The following is a 13,730-nucleotide window of genomic DNA, read 5'->3' as shown; positions in this document are numbered from 1 at the left end:
TCCGGAATTCCTCCGAAGTTCCTCCGAATTCCTCCGAAGTTCCTCCGAATTCCTCCGGAAGTTCCTCCGGGAATTCCTCCGGAAGTTCCTCCGAATTCCTCCGAAGTTCCTCCGAATTCCTCCGGAAGTTCCTCCGGAATTCCTCCGGAAGTTCCTCCGGAATTCCTCCGGAAGTTCCTCCGGGAATTCCTCCGAAGTTCCTCCGAATTCCTCCGGAATTCCTCCGGAAGTTCCTCCGAATTCCTCCGGAAGTTCCTCCGGAATTCCTCCGAAGTTCCTCCAAATTCCTCCGGAAGTTCCTCCGAATTCCTCCGGAAGTTCCTTCGAAATTCCTCCGGAAGTTCCTCCGGAATTCCTCCGGAAGTTCCTCCGGGAATTCCTCCGGAAGTTCCTCCAATTCCTCCGGAAGTTCCTCCGGGAATTCCTCCGGAAGTTCCTCCGAGAATTCCTCCGGAAGTTCCTCCGGGAATTCCTCCGGAAGTTCCTCCGGGAATTCCTCCGGAAGTTGTGCAAGGCGCCAACTGTTTCTCAAGCTACTTGCCACATGGTTTACCATACTCGCTGGTTGATCGACACCCTTGGTTCCGACTAACAGGAAATGGTTTGGTTTCAATGCCTCTTGCTCAGCTGATTCCAGTGGAACGTAAGTGAGCGGTCGCGAATTCACAACTGCTTCCGCTTCAACAATTACAGTACGTAAAACTTCGTCGCTAGGATGATGTGGATGATCTGCGATCGCTGTCATGGCTGCCTTCACCGAGCGAACCATGCGCTCCCACGATCCACCCATGTGAGGTGCTGATGGCGGGTTGAACTCCCAGCTGGTTTAAGAATTGGTGAATGTCGCTGCACAGCTTATTTGCACCCAAAACATTTGTTATACTATCACTATGGAAGGACTTTGGCGAGCCACGAATCGCCTTATTGCCATGACACAGGAATGGGTTGACAAGCTTTGCACCAGCTCTACATGTACAGCACGTATCGCTAAACACGTAAAAAGGGCCACCCATCTCTTCACCAAACTTAGTTTGACTAGTATCGGCCCAAAATAGTCTACCCCGGTATGTGTGAAGAGACGAACGTATCCGGTAACTCGCTCCTCCGGTAGGGGTGCCATCATAGGGGGCTTTGGGACAATACTATGCAATAACGGTGCCATAGTGATGCTTCGGTAGCAGAATCTGATACTTCATATCTGTCGACACAATTCATGCTGCCGTGAGTCTGTTGTTCTGCCGTGAGTCTGCTGCTAGGAAAGGTGACACACGGTTCAGTGGACTAGATTTCGTAAGTTGTGATGGATTGTTTGGATTTTGATGGTTTCGGCGTAGAATTGCGTACTCTTCGGGATATATTTCAGTCTGAATATGCCGCCATAGCAGGTTTTATGCATCTCAGAACTCCTTCTTCGTCAACATACCCGATTTGGATCTCTTCGCTGTCTTGAATAAATGAATTGCAGTCTTGTCCCGCGCATTGCTGCTTGCAGCTTCAGACGTGGTCTCAGCGAAGCCACTTTTGTCTTTCCTGCTACTAGTGCACATCGAACAGCAGTTCTTCCGAAATTGGTTCGTCCCAGTCAGTACCGGATCTCCAGATATGTTGCATGAGGATTTTACCGTGTACGACAAAGTGTGAAATAAATCCTAACGGGTCGAATAGGGACATGACTGTTCGCAGAACCTGCCGTTTGGTTGGCGCACTTGAGCTGGTGATCAACAATTTTATGTCTGCATTGAGGTTCCGCAAATTGAAGGTGAAGACGTCCTCGGTTGGTCTCCAAATTAGTCCCAGTACACGCTCAGAGTCTTCTACTTCCAGCGATTTGTCCAGGTTCATAGACACTTGTTGTTTTACTCGGGACTCTCCGATGTTCGCTAGTACTCCAGCCGAATTCGAGCAGAAGTTACGGATCTTAAAACCTGCCTGTGAGTGAATATATTTCACCTCGTTGACCAGCGCTACCGCTTCGGCTTCCGTATCAACACTGTCCAAAAAGTCGTCAACGTAGTGATTATCTGTTACTGCTTTCGCTGCCCTGGAGAATTGTTTTTTCAGGGGTTCTTCGCGTTGACGTTTTTGACGAACTGTGCCAGACTAGGTGAACAGGTCGCGCCAAAGGTGGCCACATCCATGACATAGATTTGCGGGCACGATTCCGAATGCTGGCGGAAGATGAAACGCTGAGATTGTTAATCTGCGTCCGAATACGGACCTGGTGAAACATCTCCTTTATATCACCGACGATACCAACGCGCCTCTGTCTAAACCCCAATAACACTGATGGCAATGCCACTAGAAGGTCCGGACCTTTTAACAGCATATCGTTGAAAGACACTCCTCCAACTCCTAGTGGTAAGTACCAGACCTTACTGGCACATGTTGATTCCATTTCCTCCGTGGTAATACGATGAGCATATCCTTTTGCTTCATAATCTGCAATTAACTCCTTTACCTTCTTTGCGAGAACCGGATCTTTTTTCAGCCGTTTTTCCAGTGCGTTCAACCGTCGTAGCGCCATAGGGTAGCTATCAGGGAAGCAGATTTGGTCATACTTCCATAATAATCCCGTTTCGAAAGCTCCGCTCACTCTTCGGGTTTTTGCTTCCATGATAACGCGCGCTCGCCTCACTTCAGCGGGCTCTGGTTTAAAGGTAACGCTGGCCTCCTCGATTGCGAAACTGCTTCATCCATAGGTAGAGTTCTTGATTGCTCGTTGTGCCATTAGAATGTAGGTTTAGCTGTTCCACGGCGGCACCACTGTCTGAGCTCTTCCCAAAAATACACCAGCCGAGGCGCGTTTTCACTGCAACTGGTCTTTTCCTTCTCGTACGCGCAGTGAAGTTAGAAGTCGAGTGTGTTCTATTCCGATAATGATCCCTGGCGTTGTACCCGAGTAGTTACGAACCGGAAGTCCCTTCAAGTGTGGATAGGAACGTTGCAGATCTTCGTAGCACATCATTTGCGATGGCAACTGGAGCTGTTGTGCTGTTCGTACATTGTGTAACTTGTACTTCTTACCTTCACCGCAAACTACGATACTGACGCGCTGAGATTCACTTTTTTCTCTCGATATGTTTCCAGTCCAACTGAGACAGAACCCATCGGTTGGCCCTTTGATGCCTAACATCGACGCAATACGAGATTCAAGCAGCGTAGAGGAGGATCCGTCGTCCAAGAACGCGTAGGTTGTAACTTGCTGGCCGTTACCGTAAATGGTGACCGGTAAACAGCGAAATAGTGAATACGCCATCGAAATATGTAGATTATGTTCTACAGGCTTCGGTGGCTCAGTAGATACAAAGGTTCTCGCCTTTGCTATCGGACATTTTCTAGAATGCAAAAGTTTATGGTGACGTAGTGGACAACCGTCCACACCACATTCCTTTTTAGCACGGCATGGCCAGTTTCGATGAGGTATGAGGCAACTTGTATGTATGTATGTATGTAGTTAGCCACCATCCTGGCTTGAGTCTTGCTCTGCATGCGGTTCCACTTAACAGTAAGGTTAAATTTCAATATCATTCTGAATTCAACAGACTGCTGTATGAAGGGCCAAAAATGGGGGTGGTGGACCTGTAAGCAGAGACACTTACACGAAACCCACGGGAAAATGAGAATCTCCTTCCAGCAGAATGATGTTGGATCAAAGAATAATGAAATTTGCAATATTTGTCAAGCTTTGCACGGGATGGTTTGTTTGAAGAAGGGCACGTCAACTGGTTAACAACTGTTGGAGATGATGATGATGATGATGATGATGATGATGATGATGATGATGATGATGATGATGATGGTCCCGCCACATACCCCTACAAAGGTTTGAGCTAGACAATTTATCTTTAAGATTATTAATTGAATGATATAATAACAATTTAATCAGATTTGCAAAAAACAAAAACGATCTGATTACCATCACAGATATGAATTACATAACTTTTCATTACTATCCAGCAAAAAAGGTAAATTAAGAAAAAAAAACTGTTGTTTTCATCTACAGATTCTCATAAGCATCGGTAGTGATGCTTCGAGTTTATACTAAAATGTAAAATACGAGATTAAAGTAATAGACGCGAACGACTACTACTTTCCTTCCTTGACTCCGATTGGCTACCACTTCATTGTCCAGTTGTAACTTCATTGATGCCCTGATGCACCCTCCCAACCCCATCTCATATATTTACAGTAAAATCAGTAATATTGTAAGGGATATTAAAGCAATAGGTAATGTTATAAGGAAAATTAAGGAAAATTTTGGCAATGTTTGTGGAAATGCTACTGTGCTGCAATAATTTACTCTGAAACATCAATTTCATCGTTATTTTGGTTATAAATAACTACTTGTTAGCATAACATAATACGTTGGTGTTTGACTGAAGAGCACCGCTATCACTGAACTTCGGGCCTGAATTGGAAAAAATATCCCTGAGGGCATAAGCAGTCGTTAATCAATTAAATTTTGAAAAAAATATACATATGTTTACAGGATATAATATAGCATATGTTTTATAACTAAAATTAAATAAATGCATGAAAAGAAGCATTGTACACAGATAGAAAAAGTTGTTGAGATTTACACGAAAGTAATGCACATAAAGGGAATGCCAAAAAGAGCGTAAATTCAAACGATATTATCACCTGAATGTATGCAATTTGTATTGCATTATGTCACTTTTTATACTAATAAGTGTCATAATGCTATGTAAATTGCATACATTTAGGGCGAACTTGTTGGAAAAGATCCATGTACGCCCAGAATAGTGTAATTTCCCACGTATTTATTATTTACGCGCTGATTACTTTTCATAATTTTTTTCTGTGTATGTATGTATAGATGAATGTAGTTATCCACCATCATGGCTTGAGTCTTGCTTGCTGCTATGGGACTTCTCATGCGTGTATTGTTATATATATATATTTTTAGTAATATCAGTTTTAAGGAATACTACTTCTGAATATATATTATATTAAAATTATCATCTACAAAGTGGCGTTTTTGATGCAGGATGAACTCTATTCGGAAACAAATAGGAAATTTTAACCGCTAAGGGCCTATAATTTGATTTATATGAAGGTTGTGTCATGATAATATAAAATAACGATGAATTCCTCATACATCGTAATATTGCTGAAAATATAATAATTTTGTTAAAAGGAAAATAATCTGAAAACTTGATGATTCTATAGGAATGAAGTAAATTTAATTTGAGTAAATGTTCAATTCAGAAGCTAAATACAGATCTACATTCACATAAATGAATAGATAGATACATTTTATATACAAATTGTTCACTGAAATAATATCATGCTGGGTATCGCTAGTTTGTGAGGGATCGTACACTTATTACGTAAGCATTTTTTCTGGGTTTTTCGACCCTTCCTCCCCCCATGTAAGTTTTTTTTCATACAATAGATTTTTTATTTATATGGCGCATAAGAAAACGATCGAACCCCCCGTCCCCCATAACTGCTTACTTAATATGTCTACGGCCCCTAACAAGTATAAGAAATATGTTCTATACTCCACTCCGGCCTTAGTCTGAGAAAATTATAATAATTTTCTGTAAATATGAAAAATTATAATTTTTGATCACCGGTAGAAAAACATTGGCGTGCTTTTTACTATATATTTGGAATATATGCTCTTCTGGTAGGAAATTGTTGGTTTAAGATAGAATATCACTTGATATTACAGAGTACAATGGATCAGGATGTGGAAAAGCTTCAGAAACAAAATTAAATTAACTAAATAAATTTGTCAATTTTGTCATATCGGAAAATGTATAGTCTAACAGGCTCGACAGAATTTTTTGTTGGCAATACTAGATACAGTTTTCGAGCTAACGCACATTCCATCGCAGTTCTTATCCAAGGAAACGGTCAACTTTTTATAATAGGCCTTATTTCGAGAAAGGTGAAGGTGACAAGATTTTTTTTTGATGATCAAATGTATATAAACGTTGTCTCACTACGAATCAAAGTGAAACAAAAATCAACTAAAAACATATGTTTAACGTGCTCTAGTCACTATAATGAATGCATAGATTATTATTGACCTAAATTACATAACAATTTGGAAAACGAATAATAATAAATGTTATGATTATGTTGATCGAAAACATAAAATCTTCTGAAGCACTAATTAGTGTGTGCAAATATATTTTCATGAATTTGTTAAAAAATGCTATAACTCTTTTCCGCCGCTACACTCTAAGTAATTAGTTTTGCCTCCTTACATTGTTTTGTAGTTCAAGTAAAATGGCAAATTTAAATCTTAAATAAAAAAAGCTTCAATTTGTGATATTAAAATAAAACGAAGTAAAATTGTACTCACCTGTCCTCAATCCATGAAGGTACTTACCTCTCACTAAGATTGACTTACCACGCGACGAAAGGTGCGCGATGTGAAAACCCAAGTTACATCCGGACGTCGGATTGCTGAGTGACAAATGGTATCAACGAAGGGAGGGTATTTCTGCGAGACAGCATTCTGTATGGAGGTAAGGCAGCCGCGTTTATGATCGCCGCCTTTATGATTGCCATCACCAGCGCCACTAGTCGTCTGCGTCGTCATTATTCCCGCTGTAGTCTTCATGTTGCCACCAGTATTGGTTTTGCTGATTGGTCAGTAGGAAAGCTGCATCCATCAAAATTCCACCATTTCGTCACCGAAACCGTTAGTATCTTCTTGCAGTCAAGTTCCGATAATTTTTGAAACGGAATTTGAATTCTCTTGAATTTTCTTCAAAAAAACTTAATTCACCGAGTGGTGACACTGCCTTTCTCGCATTTAGCCAAGACACCAACCTTATATGGCGCTTACATAGTTCGATTCCATTTTCTCAATAACTTTTAAATGCAATGGTCGATCGTTATCAAATTCAATAGTGATCAACTAGGTCGTATGCAATGGCTAATGTTTTTCGGTTTTCGTGTGCACACACACACACATATACACACGGACAGACAGACATTTGTTCAGCTCGACGAGCTGTGTCGATTGGTATATAACATCATGGGTCTCCGAGACTTCTATAAAAAGTTCGATTTTCGAGTGAAATGATAGCCTTTCGCTACAACTTTGTTGTACGAGAAAGGCAAAACAGTAAAAACTGACGCATGATGAAATTTTGCTTCCGATTTCTCTCGCGTCCTACTTCGATCTGTCGATGAGGTATGAGGCAACTTCTGCACAAATCGGGACTGCTTTGCAATTTGGGCGTAACTTATTTTGTAAACAAACATTGCTTCATGGATTCCGGACAATGCAAGCGTTTTCATCCCTAACTAATATCCTTATCTTGTAGAGGAAAGCATAATCTGTCGAATCCATACCGTGGTTTCCTCATAAAATGCTTGTTTTAGCAGAAACTCCCCTTCCAATGTTTGTTTACAAAATAAGTTACGCCCAAATCGCAAATCGGTCCCGAAATTCCTCTGTTTGAATGCTTTCCACCGACGTTCGATATCCAGTGCCTTGAACTGCATGCCCTCTACGATTTCATGGTTTACTTTGCCACAGTACAAACACGCTTTAATGGTCGTGTCCAACGACGCGTCTTTTCCCGTTACCGACAACAATTTGGTATCTGCCGGATCATCCAAATGCACGTACAGTTTTGATTTTTCTTTACCCGTTTTGGTGGGGTTAGAACTGATACTGGACGTATCAGTTGGGAGAGTAACATCTGAAGCCATCACTACTATCTCCGACATGAAAGCGCTAAACATCGCCAGGTTGACATGTGTGGATCTGCTTTTATAGTAGGACCACTGCATTTTGAGTTGAGGTGGCAATTTCTCGACACCGGCCGGCCAATCTCCTCAGTACATCGATAACCAAGGGCACTGACTGCGGCATCAGTAGTCTGCTTCTTACTGCCTCTAATGGGTTCCTTTTTAGACAGCGCTGTAATCGAGCTAGGTTCTCTGAATCACTGAATCCACATCCTTCCGTAGAATTGCAGAACGAACTATAAAATAGTAGCCAATAATGTGGGTTACCCGAAAAAGGTGGTGCCTTGGAGCTAACTGTTCACTCGAGGGTCCATGTCGCGCCGGCGCCACTGCAGGCTGTTGCCCTATGGTCTGCTGATTTCCGAAATAGGCTGAACCTGTTACTGGTTGCGATGTTATCTTAGCCTGTATTGGAGCAATGTTGGATGGATGCTTAATGGTACTAATATCTACAGACCCCTGAGTACTAATGACGACGATGTGCTTTTCGCAACGGAATTCAAATGTGGAATATGCGATGACGTGGGAAGAATATTTATGACCGACGAGGGATCACTATTGTTGTTCGGCGCCTGACGTAATATTTCGGTGTGAGACACATAGCTGCGTAATGATCTCGCTCGATTGGCTTTTTGAAGATGACCGTTTGCCTGCACATTTTCCACCGCCCAGAATCATCCACAGAATTTGGCGGAAGCAGACGCTGGACCTGGAGCTATTATCATACTCACATTACCTGCATTTGACGTGACAAACCCTGAAGCATTCATGGTTGGCACCGGTAGGGGAATAGATGCTGGAATCGTTGGCTGTTGAGCTGCTTCTGAAGCTGCGACCGATGGCAAATTGCTTCTGGATGGTGCTTTTGTCACTTGTTGTGATGCACCTACTTCCTGATTGCTAAGCCATGACTGTACCTTATCGCGACTAGCTCGACTACTCAGCCTTGATTTCCTACTGACACTATCACTCGCACCCTCCACTTCGGCAATAAGCAAAGCATACTTCTCCTTTATAAAGTACACATCTTCTTCTTGGTTCTTCATCCGTGCAGCCGCCTGAGCTGCTTCCTCCTTCAAGATCCTTCTAGTCCTTAAGACTTTTTGCGACTCCATCATCTGTAGACTTAGCTCTACACGAGACGAGCGCCTGTTCGTAGCCGAAAGCCCTGCTGACAAAATTGTGATTGGCAAGCCGAATTATCACTACGAAATCGGCATCGATCACATCTCCAGCTACGGTTCGGATCGGCAATGGAATCCGTTACACCGCACAGTGGCGGGCCCTCATACAAATCACGGACAAAACCTGAGATTGCGTTCAAAACTTCACCACAGAGTAATTTTGAAACGTTGAATTCATTTTGAGGTTAAAATGGTTATCCGACATACTTTATGTTATCCAAGGGCTTCCGCAATCCCAGGCCCTAGGATCTAGAACCAGTCAATTTCCCGCTTTGGCGCAGCCATGCGCAATTCACCACACTAACCACCGGAAAGCAGACAAAAAAAAATTTAATACATAATACCAGATCTTTTCGAATCTTTACCAAAAAAGTTAAGCCAAATTTCAATTTCCTATACATATTTGCTCGGGAGACACTTTACGGAATGAACTTCAACAAGACACCAAAAATTTAATTTACAAGCTACCATCAAAAAATTGGAACTAGCTCATTCAATATAGGGGAACGGTTTGCCACTTCATCTCATAGCTCCTATTTCAATCCCATCAAAAACAAAGCAATGGAAAGGAATTTGGTTTGTTTATTATTTTTGTGATTTTTTTCAGCAGTGAGCACGCATGTTGACAAAAAGGAGCGACGAATTTGGTGCCGTACTTCTTTGTTTAGCGATGAGATGGAAATATGTACAGTGAGATGGAGATCGGAACATTTCCCCTATATGTTAAATTAAAAAAAAAATATCGGCTTCACAAAAATCACGAAAAAAAGGTTTTGTCCGGGTTTCCGGCGTCTTCAGAATAACACCAGAAAATCTTTGAAGATTGTTGTTAGGAATATGAAAACAATCCTGATAGCAGCGTAATTCGCAGCTTCAAAGCTTTCTTTTTTTCTGATCTTTCCTTACAACGATTTCTTTATGTGTTTTTGAAGTAGCCTGGTATTAAGAAGTTCATTGAATCATTTAATCATGTACTTATATATTTTTCGCGTACTACTTGCTTGCATGGGTTACGGTTCTACTATCTAAATTACTAATCAATCTACTAATCCATTTGCAACTAATCTTCTAATCATAGAATTCCGTACATACGTTCATGTCTAGAATAAGTTTCAGAACATTGTTATGTAAGATGATTGCATTCGATTAATATATTTTACCTAGTTCATAAGCATTTGAATTCAATAATAATAAGCTTATAAACGCACGAACTTTAGCTTAACTCGGGAATTCACAAATATTCAATTGCAGATAATAACATTCCACTAGATAAAAATATCAAAACTTCTCCTTAGCACGTAGTTTTCTGCCCCCAACTGACGTCTATGTTGAGCGACCTTGACATTGACAGCTATGGGTGGTACTGAACTCACTCAGCTGCGACGTGAGTTCGCTCAGAGGTTCCGCAACACCATAAGTATTAAAATTACGACGAAACTGACGAGATTTTATTATCAGGTGGAATACAATGTCCTGGTGCGTATTAGCCATGCTTATGAATCAATAAAAATACAAGATTTTGAAGTCGTACTTCTAAAAAATCAAACCTTCAAAACATGATTCAATAAATCCTAGAAAATACGACGTTCCCAGCCCTTAATCTCGGTACAAGCGATATGCAGTAAAATGTACAGAATCAGATTGCGAACTATAGCCACCAAAATTGCCATAGTGCCGTCGGAGTTGGGTCGGTGTCTCCATCATTCTGCACTGGAGACAGACAATAAAATCAACTGCATATTTCATTGCTGGCTGCTGGATAGACTGCTGCTGTACGACTGCATCAGACCCTGCCTTATTGCATTTGGATGCAGTGCGCACACACCCCTGCCCCCTTTCCTTTGCCGACAGCAGTGGTCAAAACAGGCAGGAAGGGACGTGGCCTGGATTTTGGTGTTTGAAGTTTTTTTTTCCGCTCTTCCTCTGTCACTCTTTGTGTGATTCGCTTTTAGAAGTTGTTGCCACCTCTATTGGTCGGTAGACGCTATAGTTGTTACAGCTTTGTTGTGCTTTTAGTAGGGTGCCAGGTGGCTTCAGCAAATGTATTTCTATTTTGGTTGATTTTTTTTCAACTTAATCCCAAAATACTATACCAAGATTGATGAATTTTAGTACTAAGGGTCTTAGAACCCGGTGTCAAGAATTGAAACAAACCTGTGAAAGCTGTCTGCTTCCCTATAGAAGCTTTTATATAGTTTCGTTGGATGATGTCTGCTCTATACTAAATGGCACTTAACTTTTCACTTAATACAAAATTCATTCTCGCTTTAAATATAGAAATTGGACGAAGCAAGTTGATTTGTGTTGGAAACCTTTTTCATGCTAGACGGTGGCTAGACTGTGTACATCATTTGAAATATATGTAGTAGAAATTGGTCGAACGATGTTCGCCCTACTTATGCCGACTTAATATTTCACCGTCTAAGACGAATTAAGTACTGTCCATTTAATTCCACCAGTTAATTTTCGTTATCTTTGCAGATACGTATTTCGACCACAACTGTGTGGTCGTCTTCAGTGTCTTGTACTTGACTCGACGAGTCGAGTCGACGAGACGAGTCGAGTCAAGTACAAGACACTGAAGACGACCACAGTTGTGGTCGAAATACGTATCTGCAAAGATAACGAAAATTAACTGGTGGAATTAAATGGACAGTACTTAATTCGTCTTAGACGGTTTAATACATTCCACTAAACGAGCTTAATATATTTTTCTTAATATTTCAGTTCAAATTCTCTGGAACATAATTTAGACCAGTCAGTTAATCACATGTTCTCCGCTTTCCTCCATTTCAGGGAATAACATCCTGCTGTGGCGTCGAGGGAGTGCCGTCGTGACTGCATCAAACCTCATCATCACCAGAGATCTGCGCTTCAAGTTGTTGAAAGGCTACACGCTGCAGATTAAGAACGTCCGACCGCAGGACGCCGGAGACTACAGCTGCCAGGTCGGCGACCACGACAACCGGGACTTGGTGCACACGGTGGAAATCCTCGTTCCGCCATCGGTGCGCTCCGTCCCGGAAACGGGTCACGTAACGGTGCGGAAGGGCGGTACCGCCACGCTCGAGTGCAAAGCTAGCGGAAATCCCGTACCCAGCATCAGCTGGAGCCGCAAGGTAGGGACCACGGGAGACCATGAGCCGGCCAAACGACTGGCTCCGGGCGGCACGAAGGTAAATCCTTTGAATAATGTTTTGGATTTGTTGCAGGATTCACTGCACGGATCGCCCCATCTGGCAGAGGGACCAACACTCACGCTCGAGAGTGTCAGCCGACAGGACAGTGGAACGTACCGCTGCTATGCGGACAATGGCATTCGGGAGCCCGTGTTTGTCGACTTGCAACTCATCGTTCTGTGTAAGTAGGCAAACAAATTTGTCACTCTGATGGATGTGTCACAGCCGGCGCTGGGTGGGGATAACGATTCTGTATAAATTTCATTCGGGGTGATGGGTGTGGTAATGAGATAATGCTGCGATGATAATGCATAAATTTTCACTTACAAAAGACCAACACAAACTCAATTAGGTGGCTATGCAATTCAATAGCGTCTGTGAAGGTTTTGGAAAAACAGGTACCTAGTAAAAGTGGGTGATTAAATTTTGAAATATGTAGCTCGACATTATTAAATCGAAGCTAGAATATTTGAAACTTATTCATATTTGAACTGCTTTAAATTGCTTCTTCGGGCATGCTTATCCTTGCAGTAAGATGCGCGGCTACAAAGCTGGAGTTGGCAGCGTTCGATTCCCAGTCGCGGTCTAAGAAATTTTTGGCTTCCCTGAGCATAGAATTAAAATCCTTACATGATAAGTATACGAAAGGAAAATAGTAGAAACCTCGCAGCCAAATGAACACTAAAAGCTGCGATGTGGAAATGTCCCAGTAGCGGATTTATTGGGAATAAGACAAAAAGAAGATTATTTTGTTCTCATTTTTACGTTCTTATTTTCGTAAAAGAATGGGCTAGATGTACCAGTTGTGGCTATCGAACCTGTTGTCGCACTAGTGCTTTATATGTCAAATGGCCAATCAAATCACCGTAAATCAAGTTCACATCGATTAAGCATATTCATATGATACGATAACACCTTTGATCTCCTCCAAAACAAGCAAAGCATAATTGTAAAAAATTATTTTTGCTTAATTTTTGACGTCCTTTGCACCAGTTATCGCAATAGTGGCCCTAATTTGGCCAATCCCATAAGAAAACAAGGGGAATTGCCACATAAGGAACCAAAATAAGAATAGTGCCACAACTGGTGCATGCGTTCATATTATGGATTAATCAATTTAACGGATTATAACAAATTTTATAGTGGTTTTCACAGCTGTTCTATGGAGCAGGAAGTAAAACCTTTCGATTGATATATGAAGACCACCCACATGCCTTTTATTCATTAAGAAAAATAGTTGTTCTTATGCATGGCGACAATTGGTACACCCACCCTGGAATGATTTTTGTTATTAACGAACAATTGAATAAAATTTGAAAGTAATTTCCAAGATTTATTTCTATCAACCATGACAATACAGAGCTGTCCAACCGATTCCTAAACCATTTCAGCCTTCATTCGATCAAAACCAGTTAGTCGAAGAGCTAATTTTCCGAATGACTACAAAGGAACGGAAAGCGGTTTACTATTCGAGTGAACGATGACTGTCAAAACTGTAACCTCTTTTGAGACGGGTTCTCGGCTCTCGTCCGACCAGGGCAAGCCAAAGTTATTCAAAACATGCAAATCAGCATGCTCAGTTGGAATTGATTTAGAGCGGGGAGTCGAAACGGAACGGATTGCGTTT

The 13,730-nt window shown here is 41.7% G+C and overlaps 1 protein-coding gene across 2 annotated transcripts in view; it reads left to right on the top strand.

The window, feature by feature from the left end:
* The window catches only part of LOC134227028 (protein amalgam-like), a 278,865-nt gene that overhangs the window by 219,157 nt on the left and 45,978 nt on the right, over nucleotides 1-13,730 (top strand). For both annotated transcript variants that reach the window (XM_062708213.1, XM_062708212.1), the window contains exons 5-6: nucleotides 11,721-12,043; nucleotides 12,137-12,284. In XM_062708213.1, the coding sequence (XP_062564197.1) occupies nucleotides 11,721-12,043; nucleotides 12,137-12,284 (471 nt within the window). The remainder of the gene's footprint in view (nucleotides 1-11,720; nucleotides 12,044-12,136; nucleotides 12,285-13,730) is intronic.

The sequence above is a fragment of the Armigeres subalbatus genome, chromosome 3 (genome assembly GCF_024139115.2).
Source record: "Armigeres subalbatus isolate Guangzhou_Male chromosome 3, GZ_Asu_2, whole genome shotgun sequence".
Lineage (NCBI taxonomy): Eukaryota > Metazoa > Arthropoda > Insecta > Diptera > Culicidae > Armigeres > Armigeres subalbatus.
Note: the sequence above shows the minus strand (reverse complement) of the source record. Positions and strands in the feature narration are given on the sequence as shown.